The sequence below is a fragment of the Protopterus annectens genome, chromosome 2.part0 (assembly GCF_019279795.1).
Source record: "Protopterus annectens isolate FY-2018-M chromosome 2.part0, PAN1.0, whole genome shotgun sequence".
Lineage (NCBI taxonomy): Eukaryota > Metazoa > Chordata > Ceratodontiformes > Protopteridae > Protopterus > Protopterus annectens.
The window spans coordinates 1,272,810,451-1,272,832,035 of NC_056728.1; the positions used below are offsets into that span (position 1 = coordinate 1,272,810,451).

Below are 21,585 nucleotides of genomic sequence, written 5' to 3' on the forward strand. Positions count from 1 at the left end.
AAGGCATTGCCCACTACGGCTGATGTAACAGACCACCAGTTCACAATTCTGTTACTTTACAGATGTTTCTCACATTTCTAGCTGACTCTTCAAAGTTTAAAAAAGATTTTTTCAGTAAACAGGATGGCCTTGATGACCACCGGTCAATTATAACTTTCTTGCTATGTTATGTTACAAGTCTAGGTACTATGGCTAATTCAAGCACAATGCAAGTACAGATTTCTGAAGCAGTTCATTGTTTGTAGTATCTAACTTTCTTGCAGCTTGTGCACTTTTTCATTAGCACAAACAGAGCTTATTGTCCATAATGAATGGATCTACAGAAATTATTATTATTCTCCATTTAATTTCCTGACCTAGCAGAAAATCACCTGCTTTCCAGTACATTTCCAAGGCATAAACATGTATTTTGCTGTGCTAGCAAACTAGGTCAGAGTGCATCTTGCAGTGTCAGAAAGCACAATTTCAGAAAAGCATGTTTTCAGTTTCATATAGAACTAATGCTGCATATAGAATAAAAACGTGTTAATTTTCCCTTATTTAAAATAAGCATTGCACACATATGTTAATACATATTTTTCTAACATTTCCCCCCTGTTAATACTTTTTATTCTATTTCAAAAGCATAAACAGTTTGTTTCTTCTCCTAGCCTCTTCCTTTGAGGATTTGCAGCTAAGAGAGTCATTCAGTTTAATACTTATGAAAGTGTTTCCTTTTTCAATACTTCTTCAATTTCAGCACTTTGATACAAAGTCTCAGAAACTGACATGTCTATAAAGTCTTTGATTAATTTTTTCATGCAGGGAATACCACAGCAAATACATGCTCCTAACAGAAGTAATCCCACACAAATGGCAAACAGGATGTTCATTAGGATGGAACCCCACCCCCCCAAACAAATTCTGCAAAAAGTCCGTCAGTGGGTTCGGGCCTGGCCTGGTCATGTCTGACACTTGCTGAATCACTTCCAAATGATCGCTGATTTTGTGTTTATTGTCGGGAATGAACGAACAACACTCATCTTTGATTAAAGCACACGTACCACCTCTCGCCACTAGGGTGAAGTCAAGAGCCATGCGGTTTTGAAGCACCACAGTTCTCATCGCATTCAGTTCATCAGTCATTAATTCAAGAGCAGAAAAAGTTGCATTGCTCATGACCTCGAGAAGTTTGGATAGCTTTCTCAGTTCCCAAATTGATTTAACTGCACCATATGCAGGGGCTATGCCAGCCCAGGATATGATAGTGTCACTCAAGTCCATGTGTGCTAGTTTACTCTTGTCTTTCACAGAGTTATGGTTTCTCCAGCCTGCTACGATCTGTCCCACCAGATTCTCAGGTTTCTTGATTGGATTTTCAGGGTTTTTTTGCGACGTCTCTGACGTTTCGAATTCTCCCATGAGGCAAAGCTGTAGTGTGTTGTATGGCCGGGACCAGGTAACCCAAAAAACAACTGCCGGACCAATTCTCAGGCAACCATTTGTATGCCTTTTTCCCACATATGAAATAACAGTTTTCTACCTTAGTATTGATATACACTTTCCCCGCATGAAACATTTTCTTATCTATAATAGACAGTTGCTTTAAAAGAACAGGATTATGTTGTATATCACTGACAGTTTTATGCAAGGACTCAAAGTATGAGTCATAATCTGCATCACAAATTGTTTCTGTATTTTTAGCATTTTTAGGTTTAATATAACATTTATAAGAAACCGTTACATTACATTTGCTCCAACCTACTTGAATCGTGTCATTCTTAAAAAAGCATACAATTCCTGTTTGTGTAACAGGTAGGAATAATGCAATTTTGTCTCTAGATTTTACAGGTGTAGTCTCAAAAATCAAGTTTTCCCAGGTCTCATTGACCCCTAGGGGGCCAGCAGCCATCATTAATCCCCCGTATGCTGTTGGTATAGCTGTGCAAATCCAACAATTTGAAATATTAAAAGTCTCAGCATACACATATTTGATTGCTTGGTAAGTGTTAAAGTTCGGATGCCAGTCTATGAGTGTTGAATCACGTTTGTTCAGTCTAGCTGGTGTGGCTGAAGAAAAGAAAGGTCACAGCAAAAGCCACAGAAAAAAGAACATGGTCACTAATGCAGTTATTAAGATGATTATGCAACACTGCATTCATTATTTCTATTATCTCTGGGTCTTGTCATTCTACTGCTGCTGTGTGTTAGCAAGAGTTTTAGCAAGTTAAAAGTTTTTGACTAGTTTACAGTGTGTCAAATGAATCCAAGATGAACGTTCCGCAATCTTGACTGCTGTGGGCGTGCTCAGCAGTACTTGATACGGACCTTCCCACTTTGGTGTCGTCCAATTCTTCTTTTTGATTGTCTTCACCAGACCCAAGTGCCTGGGGCTACTGCTACTTCGGATGGTTTGGTTTGGTCTTTATCTGAAACAGAATTAAACTGTAAAAGATGTTTGTTATTCAGCATACTCCTCATATACTCTGCAAGTGTCCAATTTGCTTCCTGGTCTGCAGGCATGAGAGGTTTCCACTGAGGTATATAATAAGCTCTTCCAAAAATCTTTTCGAAAGGTGTCAATCCTTTTGCATTCGGAACAGTTCTCATGCTCAACAGTGCCAGGGGCAAATAGTACACCCGGTTCTTCTGTGTCTCAGCCATGAGTTTTTTAAGCTTATTCATTAAAACTCCATTGTGCCTCTCTACTAACCCTGCAGATTGAGGGTGATATGCACAGTGATGTTTTAAAGAAATCCCAAAATACTGGCTCAACTGTTGTATAGTTTGGTTAACGAAATGTGTACCATTGTCACTGTAGATCCTTTCCGGTATGCCAAATCTAGGAATAATTTCTTTAACTAGGGTCTTTGCAACAGTGGCTGCATCTAGTTTACTAGTCGGAAAGGCCTCCACCCATTTGGAGAACATATCCACAATGACAAGGCAGTACTTTTTGTTTTCACATTTGCTCAATTCTATGAAATCCATACAGATAGTATGAAACGGATACAGTGGTGTAGGGAAACTCCCTTGCTTGGGCTTTAATGCCCCTTGTGCATGATGTTTATTACAAGTGTGACATGACAGGCAAAATTTTTTAGTGTAGTTTGTAAACCCATACGTAGCGAATACCTGATTCACTAACTGTACCATCCCCCCTGTTGAGACATGGCTCTGCCCATGGCTCAACAAAGCTGCATATCTAAATAAATTAGATGGTAATATCGGTTTTCTCTCTTTGGAGATGTACAGCCCTTCCTTGAGAATTTCTCCTCGTCTTTTCATTTTTGTTTTTCAGCTTGTGTAGTGTGTCTGCATTGTTTTCAACATTTCTAAGTCTAAAATCTCAGAAGGTTGTAATTCCTCGTTCAAAAGAAATGCTTCTGAGGCTGCTTGCTTTGCAGCTGTGTCAGCTCTCGCATTGCCTTTTGAAATCCTATCTTGTTGTTTTGTATGACCTATGCGTTTACAAATAGCTACTTTCTGAGGCAACTGAATAGAATCTAACACATCTAAAATAAACTGTGCATGGTTAATTGGTTTGCCAGTAGATGTCACCATTCCTTGATTCTTCCACTGTTGTGCAAAAACATGTACAGTAGAAAAAGCATACTGGCTGTTTGTAAAAATGTTTACGCTTTTACCCTTTGCTAAGGTACATGCCCTTGTCAAGGCAATCAACTCTGCTGCTTGTGCAGATAAGTTATGTGGTAGAGGTTTCGCTTCTACAATCTCAGTATCAGAAACTACTGCATAACCTGTTAGGTTCTGTCCTGTAGGACTCCTTTTGCATGAGCCATCCATGTAATATGTCACCTCGGCATTATCCAAGGGAACATCCGTGAGGTCTTTTCTAGGCAGTGTCTTTTGCTCAATTACCTGCAGGCAGTTATGGGGTGTGCCATCCACAGGAGTTGGGAGCAAGGTAGACGGATTCAAAGTAGTACATCATTCAATTGTCATGTGAGGTTGGCTCAGCAATATAGTCATACAAGAAAGATGCCTAGCAGGGGAAAGATATGCTATTTTTTCTTGCAGTAAAATGATTGCGACTGCATGAGGCACTCTCAATGTGAGAGGGTGGAATAACACTACTGAGGCTGAAGCCTGCACTGCCATTGCAGCTGCAACTACTGCTTGTACACAGTGGGGTAGAGACAGCACCACTGGGTCCAGTTGTGATGAATAATAAGCAATGTGGTGTTGTTTGTCCCCATGCTGTTGAGTCAATACTGATGTCATATAACCTTGCTTGCAATCTACAGTTTGAAAAAAACATCTGTGATAATTTGGTAATCCTAAAACTAATGATGATGCTATCAATTGTTTTAGCTTGCAGAAAGTTAATTCTGCTTCTGGTGTCCATTGTATTAAATCTTGTGCTGCCATAGGCTTCTTAAAAGTCATGGTCGGTTAAAGGTGCAGATTCCAGAGCATAGTTTGGGATCCAGCTTCGACAAAAATTAGTCGTACCCAGGAAGGACATCATTTCCTTCTTGGTTGTGGGTTTTGGTGCTTGTAAGATCGCTACTTTTCTGTCCTCATCTAATGTTCTGCCATCTTTGGATATTACATATCCAAGGTATTTCACTTGTTTTCTCCAAAGCTGCAATTTATTTTTGCTTACTTTGTGTCCTTCAACTGCTAGGAATTTTAATAATGCTATAGTATCTTCCTTACAATCTCGCTGGGTAGGGGCAGCCAGCAGGATGTCATCAACATAAAGTAAAATTTGACTACCTCTCGGTGGGATAAATCCTGCTAAATTACTTGCCATCTCTTGTGAGAATATCATTGGGCTTTCACTATAACCCTGTGGTAGTCATGTATATGTATACCGCTTCCCCTGAAATGTAAATGCAAACCAATACTGGCTGTCAGGGTGTATCGGTATCAAAAAGAACGCGTTGCTAATATCTACCACAGAAAAATACTTCTGTTGAGGTTTTAAATCATTCAACAAGGTATGTGGATCTGGCACCATAGGTGCTCTTGGTATTACTGCGTCATTTACAGCTTGTAAATCTTGGACCATACGCCATTCTCCATTTGCTTTTTTAACTGGGAATAAGGGTGTGTTACATGGTGAATCGGGAGATTCCACCAGTATTCCCTTCTTAAGCAAAGCTGCTATGATAGGTTTAATACCTGCCTCTGCATCTTTTCTCAAGGGGTACTGTCTTTTTTGTGGTCTAAATGCTGACTTTGGCATGATCGTAACTGGTCCTGCTGTACGAATAAGTCCTATGTCTGACTTTCCTTTTGACCAGAGAGTTTCTGGTATGTCTAACAAAGCTTTTTCTTCCTCTTCTAATAAGAGGGCTTCTCAGCTGTCTTTGCTGGACTGCAAGTGTACAGCTGGATGTGTTTGTGTTATCCAGTTCAGTTTCTGTTTTTGTATTCCCTGTTCTGACAGTTCTGATTCTGTCTGTTTTTCCCATTTTGTGATTTTTTCTCCTAGGTCTATCCATTTTAAATCTTCCTCTTTAGTTAAACTAACATGCGGTAATAGATTCGATTTGTAAAGTGAAAAGAACTCCTGGGGTAATGAACAGCTAACTACACTGTTCCCTTTCATGTCCCAGTACAAATTACACAGTACTAATCTGTTTGCATGATTTCTAAACAGTTCTTGTTCATATTCTTTGTCAGGTCCTGGTGTATTACAATAATACAGAGTACAGGTTCTGGTGTATTACAATAATACAGAGTACAGTGCAACAGGTGTTGTATGTCAATACAAAGGGAGGGGAACTTACTGATAGCTACATTCATTAACTCTTCAGTTACTGCTCCAGGACCAGTCGTAACTAAGTCCTGGCTGTACCAGTAAAATGTCTCATCTTCCGTTTGCACTGCAAAAGTATTAGTTTGTCGCTGTGCTTCCATACCCTGCATGGTTGGAACTACTGCTATGCCTAATAGTTGCATAAGATCTCTGCCCAAAAGGTTCACTGGGCATTTTGCAGAAACAACAATTTTGCTTTTCTGGGTTAATCCTGAAACAGGATCTGTTATTGTAATGTTATGGGAGAGAGGCTCCCGATACAGCTGTCCATTAGCTGCTTTTACTAGTATAAAGTCATGTGATTCTGAATTTTCTGGTAGTTTGGAGGAGTGTACCAGGGTTCGTGATGCCCCTGAATCGCACAAAAATTTGACTTCCCTCCCTTCTACCAGGAGTGTCACTTCTGGTTTTGTGTCAGCTAGATAGAGCTCTAAGCTCAGTAAGGCTAGGTCAAATATTTTGCTTTCTTCACTATCGGTAGCTTCCTGCACTTCCTCTGTTATCACATTCTCTGCTCCTTCTATCACATTCTCATTTGTCCTTTCTCTATTATTCCTATCTAGTGATTCCTGACTTTCATATAGTCAGTCCTCACCTTCATCGTGTCTTCCACTGCTGCCTTCTTATTTTTCTTGCAATCCCTTGCCAAGTGTCCCTTTTTCCCGCATTTGAAGCACTCACCTCTTTTCTTTCTCCCTTCAAAGTCCTCTGATCGCTGATCAGATTGTTTGTTTCCCTGGGCATTCTTTTTGCCCTTTTGTCCAGACTGTACTAAATAAACTTCTCCATCTTCCACAGCAAACACTTGGGCTTTCTTTTTCTTTTTGTTATTAAAATGCCTTTCAGCATGTCTAGCATATTCAAGCAGTGATTGTAATCTGCTTGTACAATGGTCTACCATATGTTTAGTAATGAAACTACTTATGGGTGCAATACTGCCTTTCAAAAATGCATTCTTTAACTGCTGCTCATATGGGGAATCTTGTGTCTGGTCTTCAGGTACCTGCATTCCACAGTGATTGTTAAAACATTCTAATAATCTGGCAAAATATCTATCAACAGTTTCACTTTCTTGTTGGATGCATTGATTAATGCAAGTCCAGTCTGCCCTAAGCTTCCATTTCTCAGAAATTCGGTCTGTCAGACCTTTCACTCTGTTATCTAGTTCTGCGCTGCTATGTGGGAGGGGCCTAAGTGCAGCGTCACGGGGATTCCAGTTGCCACTGATCATGTGCCAATCTGGACCTACTATTTGTCTGACTACTTTTTTACTTCCTCTCCGTTTAAGTGATAACTTAATCTCATGCCCTGTAAGTCTTCTAAGAACTTTCTAAAATTAACTTTTGGATGGGGAATTCCCTCTGTGGCTTTCCGGATGTCTTCTGGTGTCCACGGTCTGTACACTAAGAGAGTTGGGTCCTGCCCTTCTTGTCCTGCCTGAGGATTTGGTACTTCTATGAGTGGGCATATCTCTTCTTCACTCATAGCCCGTGAATTTCCATTCATTTGATATAATTCAATATCCCCTTTTAAATTACGTGTTCGAGACCTAGTCTCGATAGGATCTCTAACAAACGGTAGTGGTTTTATAGGAATAACTGGATATGGTGGAGGTGGGCCAGTTTGTTCTTTTGCTTCATATTTCGGTAAGGGAGCTGGTAAGGGAACCAGAACCGGAGGGGCCGATGCTATAACTAAGTTATTATCCTCTTTGTCTAGAAACATTGCTTTTGAATTTTTATTCTTTTGTTCTCTTCGGTTTGCTTCCTCAACCCACCTGTGTGCCTGAGGAACTCCTAATTTACGCTGTTTTTTAACCCGACCTTTAGAATCATTTTTTAACTGTCTCATAAGTTTGATAAGCGAGGATCTTTCTAGTTTCCCATCAAATTCATATTTATTAACCCATTTAGTATAATATCTAACGTTGTCGGCACGCTGTGATTGCATATATTTTGCGTCTTCGGTTAACGGTAGGCTTTGGGGTCTTTTCGTTTTTGTGCACGTATTACCCATTTTGTTCTAACCTTTTAAATGTTACGTAACCCTTTTATTTTTAATGTGGTACCACCAAGTGTTTACAGTCCCTTCAGACTACCTGCCTACTTATTCTGTTTCCCTGATCTATGACAAGATAGCAATATTTCTGTCCCTGAATTTTAACAAAAGTCTCACAGAACAAATACAATCAAGTCCCTGATCTAAAACAGAAAAAAGTAGATTCACCCTACCTGAGCCTCAGCGATTGGTCACTCACTGTTCAAATGGAACCCGCCTTCAGTCGTAGATCAGAAAAGTGGCTGGCCTCTTTTGCACGACAATTCAGTCGGAGGTCTTTCAGTGAAGAAGATCCGATGTGGTATCTTCCCTGTGCAGTTTCATGCCACCTGGCCCATCTGATCCCAGGCTAAACGAGGGTTTCCGGCTCCAAAGGACCAAAAAATGTCAAAGAAAAATACTTTAAAAGACCAAAAGCAAACGTTTCAGTTCAGGTATCTTTATTCTTGTGCAAGGAGACAAAAAATGCAGTTACAGAGTTTGTCTGACTAAAATCAAGAAGTGTCACAATTATTATGCCTTTCTTTCAAGGCATTGCCCACTACGGCTGACGTAGCAGACCACCAGTTCACAATTCTGTTACTTTACAGATGTTTCTCACATTTCTAGCTGACTCTTCAAAGTTTAAAAAAGATTTTTTCAGTAAACAGGATGGCCTTGACGACCACCGGTCAATTATAACTTTCTTGCTATGTGATGTTACAAGTCTAGGTATTATAGCTAATTCAAGCACAATGCAAGTAGAGATTTCTGAAGCAGTTCATTGTTTATAGTATCTAACTTTCTTGCAGCTTGTGCACTTTTTCATTAGCACGGACAGAGCTTATTGTCCATAATGAATGGATCTACAGAAATTATTATTATTCTCTATTTAATGTCCTGACCTAGCAGAAAATCACCTGCTTCTTGCAGTGTCAGAAAGCACAATTTCAGAAAAGCATGTTTTCACTTTCAAATAGAACTAATGCTGCATATAGAATAAAAACGTGTTAATCTTCCCTTATTTAAAATAAGCATTGCACACATATGTTAATACATATTTTTCTAACAATTTCTATAAGAACAAGAGATCTGATTAAGATGAGAGACAAAAAATATAAGAAATGAAAGAGAGGTCGAACTAGAACTCTGAAAACTTAAATAAACAAGCTGGACAAACAGATTAAGCATAGTGTGAGACAAGATCAAAAATTTGAAGAATATTTACATAAAGATATTGAGCATAATAGGAAACCTTTTTATAGCTACATAAGATATGGAAGGAGTAAAGACATACAAATTGATAAACTATGTGCAGATTCTAAAATATATTCTCAGACACAACAGATTATAGATATATTTACAAAATCTTATGCAAAACAGTTTGGTTCTACAAAAGGGGTAATAAGTTGTCTCAGTGACATCCAGGTAACCCCAGACACTGGAATCAAATTCGATTATATTGAAAAAGAACTGTGCAAACTGGATCCAAACAAAGCACAGGGAGGAGATGAATTTAGTAATAATGACCTGAGAACACTTCAGCAAGAGCTTATGGTACCATTATATCTGTTATTCACTAGGTCATATAAATATGGGGAGATTCTTCAATATTGGAGACATGTGCTTATTAAACCTGTCTTCCAGGGAAAGGGGAGTAGGACAAACCCAGAGTCATATAGAAGCATGCAACACATGCTTGCTATTGTATCAATATTTTTGCCCTAAAAGCAGAAATCACAAGTCATTTCTTCCAGAGGAGTCAGCAGACAGGGAGTTATTTCAGTGTTACTGCTACATACAGCTGTAAGACACAGGGGCAATTCCTGTCATATAAACCTTGGTTTAAAATATATTGACCTTCTAACTAGAGCTGTGAACTCATTACTGCTAAACTTTTATTTTTATTTTTTTTTACTGATGCAGGTATATTTTTCAAGAGAACAAGGTGTTGATCAAGGTGGACTTTCACAAGAATTCTTCACTTTAGTTACAAAGGAACTGTGTACCCCAGAGGCAAACATATTCAAGCATTATGAAGACTCTCGATTAATCTGGTTTCCTGAAGATGTATGTATTTGTCTTACTTGACATGTTCTGTATAGAAGTTCACATATTTGGAGCAATCTGAAGAAAATAAAATTATTTACTGTTCCTAGGGATCCAGAACAGGTGATGAGTACCATCTAGCTGGGGAAATCTGTGGACTGGCCCTGTACAACCGGTGCGTGGCTGACTTCCACTTTCCTCTGGCATTGTACAAGAAACTACTGAATATTCGACCAACCTTAGAAGACATGCATGAGCTTTCTCCCACTGAAGGAAGGTTCGTGATTTAAACATTTCTCAGATTTAATTCTTAGTTATTTATTATTCTTTGCTTTTTTCCAGGGTTAGTCTGACTAGGTACAAATCCCATTTTCAGCAGAGAGCTTGGGAGAAAAGTTCTCTATGCTACTTTAAATATAAATATTTTAACATTTAAATATAAATGTTTATCTGCTGTTTTTAAACACAATGAACAATCATTGCCCACCCTTAAGCAGTCATTGCCTAAAATCTGTATTTTTCTTCAGTGATCCATTTTTATGACCTAGTTTATGAGTAAAGTGCTGCAGGTATAACATGATTCAGAGACCTAGCTTCAGCTGTAATACCATTTTATATATTTGTTAGCAATGATTTCAGCCCTGCAAGACATAAACTATCTTTGTGGCATATGAAATGGAAATGTAAGGACAGAGAATTAAAATGTAGGAAGTCAAAATGACAATAAATATTTTAATCAGTGCCCTAGTTAAAAAAAATCAACATTTTCATTAGCTGCTCATATAGTACATTATAAGGCTATCTGGATATTTTAAAGCAAAAACATACTGAATTATGCAGTTTCTAAAAGGACAACTGTATCAAAAAACTGAAAAGGGATGTTTTTCACTTATATTAATATTATATGCAGTATTGACAACCTTACATCATTAATGGCTTCATGTTTTATTAATCTGTAGTGCATGGAGAGCTGTTATTATGCTATAATTTCAGACACCCTGGTTCAGTGCTACTCTAGTGTGAGATACAACCTTAACAATGCTTAGAAGGGTGCTGAACAATTGTTAAGCACCCTCTAAGCACTGCTAAGATCATGTCTGGTACTAGATAATAATAGCTAATAGTGCCGGACAGTAAACAAGAGCAACAGAACACAAAACTGCTTTATTTCATCTTTGTTTTTGCCTGCTGCCTACAATGTTACAGCCAGTCAAAATTAATTTGTGAACCAACTACTTCCCGTAGACACGGAATATGTAAGAATGTCTCTCGCTGTCTGTTTGGCAGTGCTTCCCAAATGCTTTACTGGCTTTCAAAGACAACACAACACTTTATGATTGTTTTTGTTTTTTTTCTGTAACTAGTAGTACATGGAGCAGATAAATCTCCATCCACCACAAAGAATTATGATTGGATCTCCATTCATAACCTAATAATATTTGATCTTGACCTGGATTCCAATGTTTGCCTCTGGGAGCTTTGCTGTGGCTCATCGCCTAGGTGACACCTATTGGGAGCACTAGGAGATGCAACCATTGTGCATTACTCCACTGAGCACATGTGCCACATAAACATTAGTGAGGACATAGCAGCCTGGGGAATTAGAGAGAGTGTGTGTGTGTGTGTGTGTGTGTGTGTGTGTGTGTGTGTGTGTGTGTGTGTGTGTGTGTGTGTGTGTGTGTGTGTGTGTGTGTGTGTGTGTGTGTAGACATACATGCTTCCCTGAGGCAGTGATATCAACTGTGGAGCTCAAAGGAGCCACCAGCATGAAGTTACTGCCAGGCTAGGCCTCCCCACAGGCACCATAGCTGGCCCACTCCCTTCCACCTGAATGTCACCACTAGGAATGATTGAGCCCATGGGACCCCTGTGTCAGGAGCAAATAGCCCATATGGCTCTCCTGTAACCCAGGAATGCTTGGCTCTGACTCCATTGAATAAATAAGCAAATTAGCTACAGGCAGTGGAACCATCACTCATGGTTCTGTGGAAGTGGGGACATGCGGGATAAAAGAAATAAAGGATCCTAGGTCCAAGCTAGAACTTAGCGGCCCAAATCCTTCATTTGTGTGAGGGCCTTGCACTTGGCCATTATACTAAAAACTCTTCCACATCCATGAAGAGGAGACTGGAGAAACTCCTCCGGCATAGAAATGTATATTAATAAGTGCTGCCAGAGTATCCAGGACATACTCCACTGCAAGACAGGAACCAATCATAACTCAATCAAGAGCCTACCTTTTGGTCTAATGATAGCCCCCTGTGTGATTATGAAATGTGCAGCTGGCAGGTACCGTTCACCTACTGGACATAGGAAAGTTTCCAAAACTAGAAACTACCCACCAGTGCTCCATACAAGATGCAGATTCACCCAGTACAGTAATAATTTATGTCAACCACTCCAGTAACTGGGGTCATGATAAACCTAGTGAAATTGTACCTCAAAGCAACAAAGGATGTTTTGATCGTAGGAACTATATTATAGATACCAGACCTGTCAATTTCAACTGCTACAGGATATAACAGGAACAAACTGAAAGCAGCCCTATTGCAGACCTTGCAAAAGGAAGCATCAGGAAATGTTGGCCCTTAGGCAGCAGGGTTTATGGCCTCCACAAAGTCTGTCATTAACTACACCAGGATATATATAATGATTCACAATGAGTCCTTCAGTCCAAGTAGTTCCTTCAAAAGGATTCCCAAGATCTGTGAAGCAAATAATCAGATATACCCACAAATGCTCACTGTGGGGGTAGGAAAGTGTCTCCATGTTGGCTCATTAACCCTAGACAATCCAGATACCTCTACTGAGGAATGGGGTAAGGTGTTAAAAAGGTCAATGATGTCAAAAAAAACAAAAGATTCTCCCAATAATATCATCTTTCTGGTCTGTAACATTTTAGAGATGTGGGAAGCTATCTGACACAGCAGACCTCCCAGAACTTCCAGGACTCTGTGCTAGTCTTCTAGACTAAAATATGTACGGCTGCACTCTGATAAATTAACAAAGCACGAAAAGGCAATACCATCATATCAGGAAGCACAAAAATAAAAAATAGGGAAGCTGACAAAGTCAACACACCAAATCCTAGTTGCCACACTTATCCCACTTGGCTTCATCAAGGGCAGGTCACGCCTACTCAACCTGGATGACTTCTTTGAAAGGGTCACCAAAACAATAAACAAAGGCAAAACAGTTCACACTGTCTACCTTGACCTGGCCAAGGCATTTAACACAATACCACTCTGGTGCATTGTTGACAAACTCAAGAGGAATAGGTATAAACCTTTCTGTCACCTAATGGATAGCCAGATGGCTCACAGACAAGACCCAGGAAGTTAGTACTGGGGAGTCCACCTCTACGAAGAGGTCATCTACTAGTGGAGTCCCTCAGGGATCAATCCTAGGACCCCTTCTTTTTGGCATCTACTTCTCTGTAGTTGAGGCCAATGTCAGAGGCGTCTGGTTGATCAAATGTACAGATGATTGCAAATTAGGAGCAGTTGTAGAATCCACCACCGACACTAATGTTCTCCAAGAAGGGCTGACACAAACGAATAACTGGTGTCAGAGCCATGGCCTAAAACTAAATGCCAAGAAATGCATAATGGATATCCTTTGGGAAGTCACCCACCCCTGTTAACTATCATATTGGCAACATACCCTTAAGAGTCAACCCAGTAATAAGGGACGTTTGGACACACATAGACAGTAATATAGCCTTTGACCCTCATGTTATCTAGAACAATGAGAAAATTATTCTATGCTGTGCAACTTATAAATAAAGGTCTGGCATCTAGGTCCAAGGAAGTCATTGTTCCATTGTACTCATCATTCATCAGATCTATCATTAAATACAATGCTCCTTTGGTATGTACCTAACCAGGTAAATCTAACAGATAGAACATCCACATAGGTTCCTCACTAAAAGAACACTGGATGTAAATAACATGTCCTGTACAGACTGCCTCAAAGCCATATCCCTGTATTCTGTTTCCTACAGGCTGTTGAGGGGAGATCTATGCCTGGCATACAAGACATTGCCAAACCCCACTCTGATGGACCACCTGCATATCTGCAAAACAAACAGTGCCAGAACTGCCCATTCTAAAGACTTAAACCTTGCCAGTGTGATATAAATAGGACCTGCTGGAAAGACGGTATGTATCCCAGGGACTACCCCTTCTCTGGAACAGAATCCCCATTCATGTGAAGCAGAGTTCTTCCCTAACCCAATTCAAGTTCAGCTCAGAAAATTGGATGGGGAATAGGAAATTCATCCATGGTTTGGCACCTATGTCACTAATGTACAGAGGCAGCCTGTAAATGGTTCATCTTCCAGGCCTCTGCTTTGTACATACTTTATCTCCAAAGTCCCTGCTTACACTTACCAAGGGTAGCAGAACTTGTCAAAGGTTTGGGATGCATGGGTAGGCTTAAAAAGGCCTCAGTGGTTGTTAGCCTAGTACACACCCATGAACCTATACATGCCAGTTGCCATTAAAGATAGCCCTATGGGGATCTAAAAATATAGATTAATATCACAGAGGATCGCATTACACTGTTCTAATGGGTCTATATTAAAATACTGAAACCTCACTTACACAAATACCTAAACGCTGACACATAAATAGTGAACTGTGAGAATACCGAACGTCCTGAAGTGCGAAATTCGAAATTTTGAATTCTCATAGTTGGCCAACCCCACCACCCGCTACGTACTACCTACCCAAACAAAATAAATAATCCAGACTTCCCCATATCTACACTTCACCCATATATCCCATATCCTAATCAAACAATCACTGCACAGAAATATAACTATAAACAAATTTTATATCATTGATGGTTGACTTCAGAGATGTGCACTGTTATTTTTGCTTCACTGTATATTTTTTCAGATCTCTGCTGAAGGTGTTTTTCCCCCTCCCCCTATTTCTCTGTGTCTTAAGTTGGTATAACTGGTTTTACATCCTGTGTGTTATCTGACTATCTCAAGGATTACTTGCATAAAATTAGACCTTCTTAGTAAAAGTCTGCATATCATTGCTGGAGCCTTCCTGTGTCCTGACAGAGTGCTCTTCAAACTATCTGGAGATATACAGAGCTGAGTATACTTTTCTGGCACTTCAGAGTTGTGTACTGGTAATTGTTGTTTGACTAATTTTATATCATTGCTGGCTGAGTTGTGCACTGTTATTTTTGCTTCACTGTATAGTTTTTCAGATCTCTGCTGAATGTGTTGGTTTTCCCATACCCACCCTTCCTATTCCTGTGTTGTTTAAATTTGGAGGCTTTTGCAGTTGCCCGCCCCCACTGTAGATTTGATCTGGGACACTCCCCCCAGTCCCATCTCTTTACCTCATTCTACCTAATAGACTCCTTCTGCACTTGTTTTTAGTCATTTTTAATTTAATTGCATATTTTAAACTGTGTGGTCTAACATTGCTACATACTCAAGTGTGCTAGCTTCTACTGCATTTGAATTTTTACTGCTGTTTTAGCTACTTTTCTGTATATAATAAAAAAAATAAATAAATACCTTTCCTGTAACTAGTGTAGTCCAGATCCAGATTTGCTGTATCCAGGACTGTATGTAAGCTTCTGAGCCCCCCCAAGCTTTCTGTGTTGGAGAGAAGCATTCTAGCTTATCAGTGGGAGTGGTAAGCACTAGGTAACCTATCTACCACATAAGGAGTGGTTCTGGCCCAGAAATTGTAGTTATTGGCCATTTGGGAAATTTTTCCATCTCTCTCAACTTTCTGATTTAAAAGCCCGCATTTGCACTTGTTTCCCCCCTTTCCTTTTACTAGTTTAGTCCAGATACAGATTCTTAGTTTTAGCACTTGAATTTGCTTATTCGTGATCAGCACTTATTCAGAACTTGTAAGCACTAAATAACCTACTAATTACTACAGCACTCAACCTTCCTCCTTACCTAGAGGAAAACAGTTTTGGTACTTACTTTCCTCACTTGCTTAGAGAAAAACAGCTCTTGTACTCACTTTCCTCACTTATCTAGAGGAAAATAGTTTTTTTATTCAGGCATGTCTAAGGGTCAGCTCCCAGTGTTCTCTCCTGTCTATCTGATGAATCTGGGCATCTTGGGGCAATGTAGAAATTGCCTCATGTACAGACAACCCTCTCCTCCTACCACCCAACACTACAACCTGTAAGAGATGCACTTATCTAGCCAAACTGGAGGTAAAGCTCTCTCCAACCAAGACTGAACTTGACAGTCATGAGGAGAAGGTAAACATTTGCACCACACCACACTCATCACATAGTCTCACTAAATCTACACCACCAAAATCCACACATAGAAATACAAAAACATTCACGGAGGCTCTCAATAATAATCTACTCAAGCAACAGAGACCTCCAAAGCAGAAATGAAAGCAACCTCCATCCCCCAGCACAACCTAAATGACACATAGCCCGCAGACTCAGTGTACCACTCAACCACAGCCAATAAGGCAAACCAATGTACCCAACATACTAGTCATAGGTGACTTTAGAGTCAGGCACACTGATGTCCTACTCACCAGGCTAAACAAGGAGAAGGTTACTGTCAGCTGCCTGTCGGGTGCCAGGATCTGCCACATAACCCACGCACTCAGGTCACTCCACAACAAGTACAAATATGACTCTGTCATTGTCCATGTTAGTGTGAATGACCTGAGACGTACCTCTCTGGACTACATGAAAAGAGACATGGAAGAGCTCTCCAATCTTGTAGCCCAGGCAGGTATGACCCTAGCCCTGAGTAGCATTCTGCCATCACCCAGAATGATGCCGCAGTACAAGGACAAAATTATTGACTTCAACAATTGGCTAAGCCATTGTAAAGGGATCCAGTATCTGTCTGCCTGGGATGACATGGTCGACAGACCATGATCCTTTGCTAGAGACAGCCTGCACCTGTCACTCCTGGGATTCCGGATACTGGCTAAGGTTCTTGCTGCCCCTATAGTGCCTTTTATAGGCAAGGTTCAAATGACAAATTCACCACCATAACAGGAACAGGCAAGCAAAAACTGAGGGTGATGCTACTCAATGCTAGAAGTCTAAATCTCAAAATGCACTCACTCGAGGCACTCCTTAAAATGGAGAACATTGATATCTGTGCAGTGACTGAGACCTGGTTCAAGGCTTCAGAGAGCACTCCTGCACAACCAGGTTATAACTCATACCACACTTTTCGGCCATGTAACCTGGACCAGAACACCAAAGGCAGAGGTGTGTCCATATTCATTAAGGATATCCACACCTCCAGGCTAGTTGCTCTGCATAATGCAGCCAAGATTATCCAAGTGCAACTAACACTGGGCAAAACTGCAATCCAAATTGTAGCTTGCTACAGATCACCCACCATGCCCCAGAATTCCCACTCCTCTTTTCTTGATGTACTAGAAAATATTAAGGTTCAACCAAACACCCTAATAATGGGCGATTTCAACTACCCCACCATTAACTGGGAAAGCTACTCATGTACCAACTCCTTCACTCAACGCTTTCTGGAATTCATAAACTCCAATGCCCTGGATCAACATATCCACACCCCCACCAGGGGCAACAATATCTTAGAGCTAGTCATTACCAACATGAGTGACTGGTGTTCCACACCTGAAGTCAACACTTCATTGGTCCGATCCGACTATAAGATAATTACCCTAGATATCCACATCCTGCCCCCCCATTAAGGAAACCATGGTAAAAAATTTCTCCAAAGACAACTTCATGCTTCTTAAGACAGAAGTGAAATTCATGACACCCATGCTGATGGACAATACAGTTACGACTACTGAATCCTACACAATTGGACTTTATAAAGACTTACATGAGTGCATGGATCGTGCTATCCCAAACAGAACCAAGATGCTATCCTCCAAAAAAAGGAAGTCAATCTGGTGGTCCCCTGCCATAAACAAACTGTACAACAGAAGGAAGAAACTGTTGCCAAAGAGAGTAAAATCCCATGAGTGGAGGAGCTCCCTGGTCAGCCTCAGTAAGAAGCTGCAATCCCTGATGAAATCCTCCAAAGCTAGTTACGAAAACAAAATTGCCACAGATTCCAAAGACAACCACAAAGCATTCTATAGCTATGTCAAGAATCTCAATGGCAACACTCAGATCTGCTCTGAGTTACAGCACAATGGCACTAAATATACAAACCCAGCTGATATTGCCAACATCCTGGCAGATAGGTTCATTGCTAACTTTACCCCCGTCTCACCCCCTAAAGAGCCCATCTCTATACTGGAAGAATGCAAAGTTCCTGTAATCACGGCTGCACAGGTAAAAGCCACTCTCTCCAAAGCCAAGAACACAGCATCCATGGGACCAGACAACATCCCAGGCTGTGTTCTACATGAACTACAGAACGAACTGGCACCCCACCTAAGTACCATATTCAATCATAGCCTCACCACAGGCTTTGTGCCTGCTGAGTGGCGCACAGTGGTTATCCCACTCCACAAGGGGAGAGCCACCACGGACCCCGGGAACTACCACCCCATTAGCCTGACAAGCCTGGTCTACAAGGCCATGGAACGTATCATCACGGAACTTATAAACAAAGACATTGGTAATCTTCAAACTCTGGACCCCACCCAGTTCGGGTTTGTAAAAGGCAGATCGTGTCTCCTAAACCTGATAGACTTCTTTGAAGCAGTCACCAAAGTCATAGACAAGGGTAAGGTGGTTCTTGCAAAGGCTTTCGACACCACCCCCCACTCTAGAATTATAGATAAACTCACTAAACTAGGTATAAATCCCTATGTCACAAGATGGGTTGCCAACTGGCTCACTGACAGAACCCACACTGTGAAAGTAGCAGACTCCAAATCCGATTTCAGACCAGTGACAAGTGGAGTACTACAGGGTTCAGTCCTGGGTCCTCTCCTGTTTGGTATCTACTTCTCTGAAGTACAGCCTAACACAGAAGGTCTTTGGCTAACAAAGTTCACAGATGACTGCAAACTAGGAGCCATAATCGAAACTCCTAACGATGTGGACATCCTACAAAAAGGCCTCACTGAGACAGATGCCTGGTGTCAAAGCCATGGCCTCAAGCTCAATGCCAAAAAGTGCATTGTCATCCCCTTTGGTAAAAACTCTGTACCCATGAACTACAACATAGGCGGTAGTATACTTAACACCGACAGTGTGATAAGAGACCTTGGGACACAGGTGGACAGTAGTCTCTCCTTTGATAATGACATTGCCACAGTAGTCAGGAAATCCTTCTACATGGCACACCTCATCACAAAAGGTTTCTCATCCAGAAAAAAAGAGGTCATTGTTCACCTCTACTCCTCACTCATTAGACCCATTATAGAGTACAATGCCCCTTTTGATATGTACCTCACAAGACATCTACAACAACTGGAAAGGCTGCAGAAATACCTCACAAAGAGGATTACCAGCCTTAAACAGATGCCCTATGCAGACCGTCTCAAAAAACTCCAGCTTTACTCCGTCGTATATTGCCTACTCAGTGGTGATCTCTGCCTAACATACAAAGCTATGTCAAACCCAGAGCTGTTGGACATGCTCCACTTAAAGAAATCCCAATCCGTCCGAGCTGCACACTCTAGGGACCTAAACCTTTTCACCACAATAAACAGAACATGCCGGAAGGATAGATTCCTGTCCCAGAGACTTCCCATACTCTGGAATAAACTATCTGTCTATATCAAACAAAGCTCCTCATTAGCACTCTTCAAGAAAAATCTTGATGATTGGATGGTGAATAGGAAATTCACCACGGGATCACCTCTATGGCTCTGCTTGACAGTGGCACAGGAAAATAATTTTCTTGGGTGGCAAAAGCCAGGGTACCTTTTTGGCTAGGCTTGTATAGGCCCCAGGGCCGATAGCCTAGTACCTACCTATGAACCTTTGAACAACACCCAACTATGGGAAAAGTGTAATTTACGTATATATTCACCTACACAACTGTATTACTATATATACACTTAACGTAACCCTACTTCTAACCCTAAATGGTAGGTTGCATGTATTACTATTTATGTACTTACCTTAACCCACACCCTAACCCTAAGGTCAGTAACTATTGCACATTTATGTTAGGGAGCTATACCGGATAAGGGCCAACTATGGGAATTTGACATTTTGAATTTCGTGCTTCAGGACATTCTGTGTTCTCCCGGTTCGCTATTTATGTGTCGGCATTTAGGTATTCACGTAAGTGAGGTTTTGGTATTTTAATATAGACCCGTTCTAGCTGCTCCAGTGTTAAGTGTACTCCAACATCAAAAACAAGAACAAAGGCAAGGAGGAACCACCCAAGACAATGCAAGTCAAATTTTCTCTGCATCCTACTAACATCTATGAGAAAACAACGTTTCCTACGAGCCCAAAAAGCACCTCTTCATCATCATCTTCTTCAAATCAATATCAAATGTAGGATCCTTTTGGGGAAAATCTGTGGAACAGGCACCATCATCTGACCTGCTGTCAGAAAATGAAAGTTTTATGTCTAGCTGGCTCAGTTGCTATTTCTGTCTGGGAAACTCTGTGTCTAAAGAAGAAAGTAGAAGCTGAGGAACCTAATGCTTCAGGACCTTAATTTCTGGATCCACTCCTGAGGGATTTCCAGCATAATCCTTTTCACATACTGCTTCGGAGGGAAAGTTAAAGCCTGCAACAGGTCATCTGATATTGAGGTATCCAGCACTCACAGAGCTAACATTGGTTCACATGCCGTCATCTGCAAAGGCCTAACTGTCATTGGTCTAACCAATGTGGGCCTATCCAATGTTAGGTGAGCTGGCACACTGGGTGTAGCACATTCACAGGGGAGAAAGATGGGGAGGGGAGCATTGAAGAGGCTAACATAAGAAAAGAAGGATACAACACTGGTGTACATAAACAGGTACTAACAGTGCAACAGACAGTTTAGGCTGCTCAGGGTAGAGAAGCCCTGAGCCACTTGTGGACAATAAGAAACTAGTCTGAGTTTGAAAAAAGAGGCCTGCTTTCAAGGGTACCAGCGTCGGCTTACCAATTTCAGAAAAAAATGGAGCTGGAAGACTGAAACCCAAGGAGATGAAAGGTGATACAGAAAGGTATTCTATTCTGATACCTAAAGTGCAGAACTCAACAATACATGAGGTACAGCAGAGCTAAAGTGAAGAGAGATTAACCTTCTTGCTTTTCGGAGGACCAAGAAAACAGAGGGATTAAAGCTGACTACTTTTGAATTACATCTAAAATGGTCCTAATCAGCACACCATGATACGTGACAGACAAGACAGGAAGCCACCAGACCCTCAAGTCATGGTGTGGTGTGGGCAGAAGGGGATGAAGGTACTAGACCCAAAGAAGCAGTAGGTGGGAAGTTTCCCACTATAATCTGGAGTGCTTAAACATTCTAGAAGGAGGTATAGTTTTGTGGTTAACAAACTGAAAACTAAATGACATTCAGTTTCCAGTTAATAAAATAAAAAGTGCACCCACTAAGAATCACTCGTACAAGACAGAAAGGGCCTAACTAACTACACAGTAGAACTGAAGGAGGAAATGGTGAGGAGAAAGGTGATTCCCTTTTGCCTGACCAAAAAAAAAAAATCATCAAACCACAGGCTGGGGTAGAGAATATTATTAACAACTTTCCCTACCTTAGTAGAAATTATGAGGCATAAAACTGAATCCCTGCCTTCTAAGAAAACCTCATTAAGTTAGTAACATAAATAATACAAACT

The 21,585-nt window shown here is 40.8% G+C and overlaps 1 protein-coding gene across 3 annotated transcripts in view; it reads left to right on the forward strand.

Moving 5' to 3' along the window:
• Window positions 1-21,585, forward strand: part of LOC122793445 (probable E3 ubiquitin-protein ligase HERC4) — a 1,684,714-nt gene that overhangs the window by 451,662 nt on the left and 1,211,467 nt on the right. For 2 of the 3 annotated variants that reach the window (XM_044061443.1, XM_044061444.1), the window contains exons 18-19: window positions 9,734-9,877; window positions 9,967-10,133. The exons of the other annotated variant lie outside the window; for it this stretch is intronic. In XM_044061443.1, coding sequence (XP_043917378.1) covers window positions 9,734-9,877; window positions 9,967-10,133 — 311 coding nt within the window. The remainder of the gene's footprint in view (window positions 1-9,733; window positions 9,878-9,966; window positions 10,134-21,585) is intronic. 3 annotated transcript variants of the gene reach the window in all.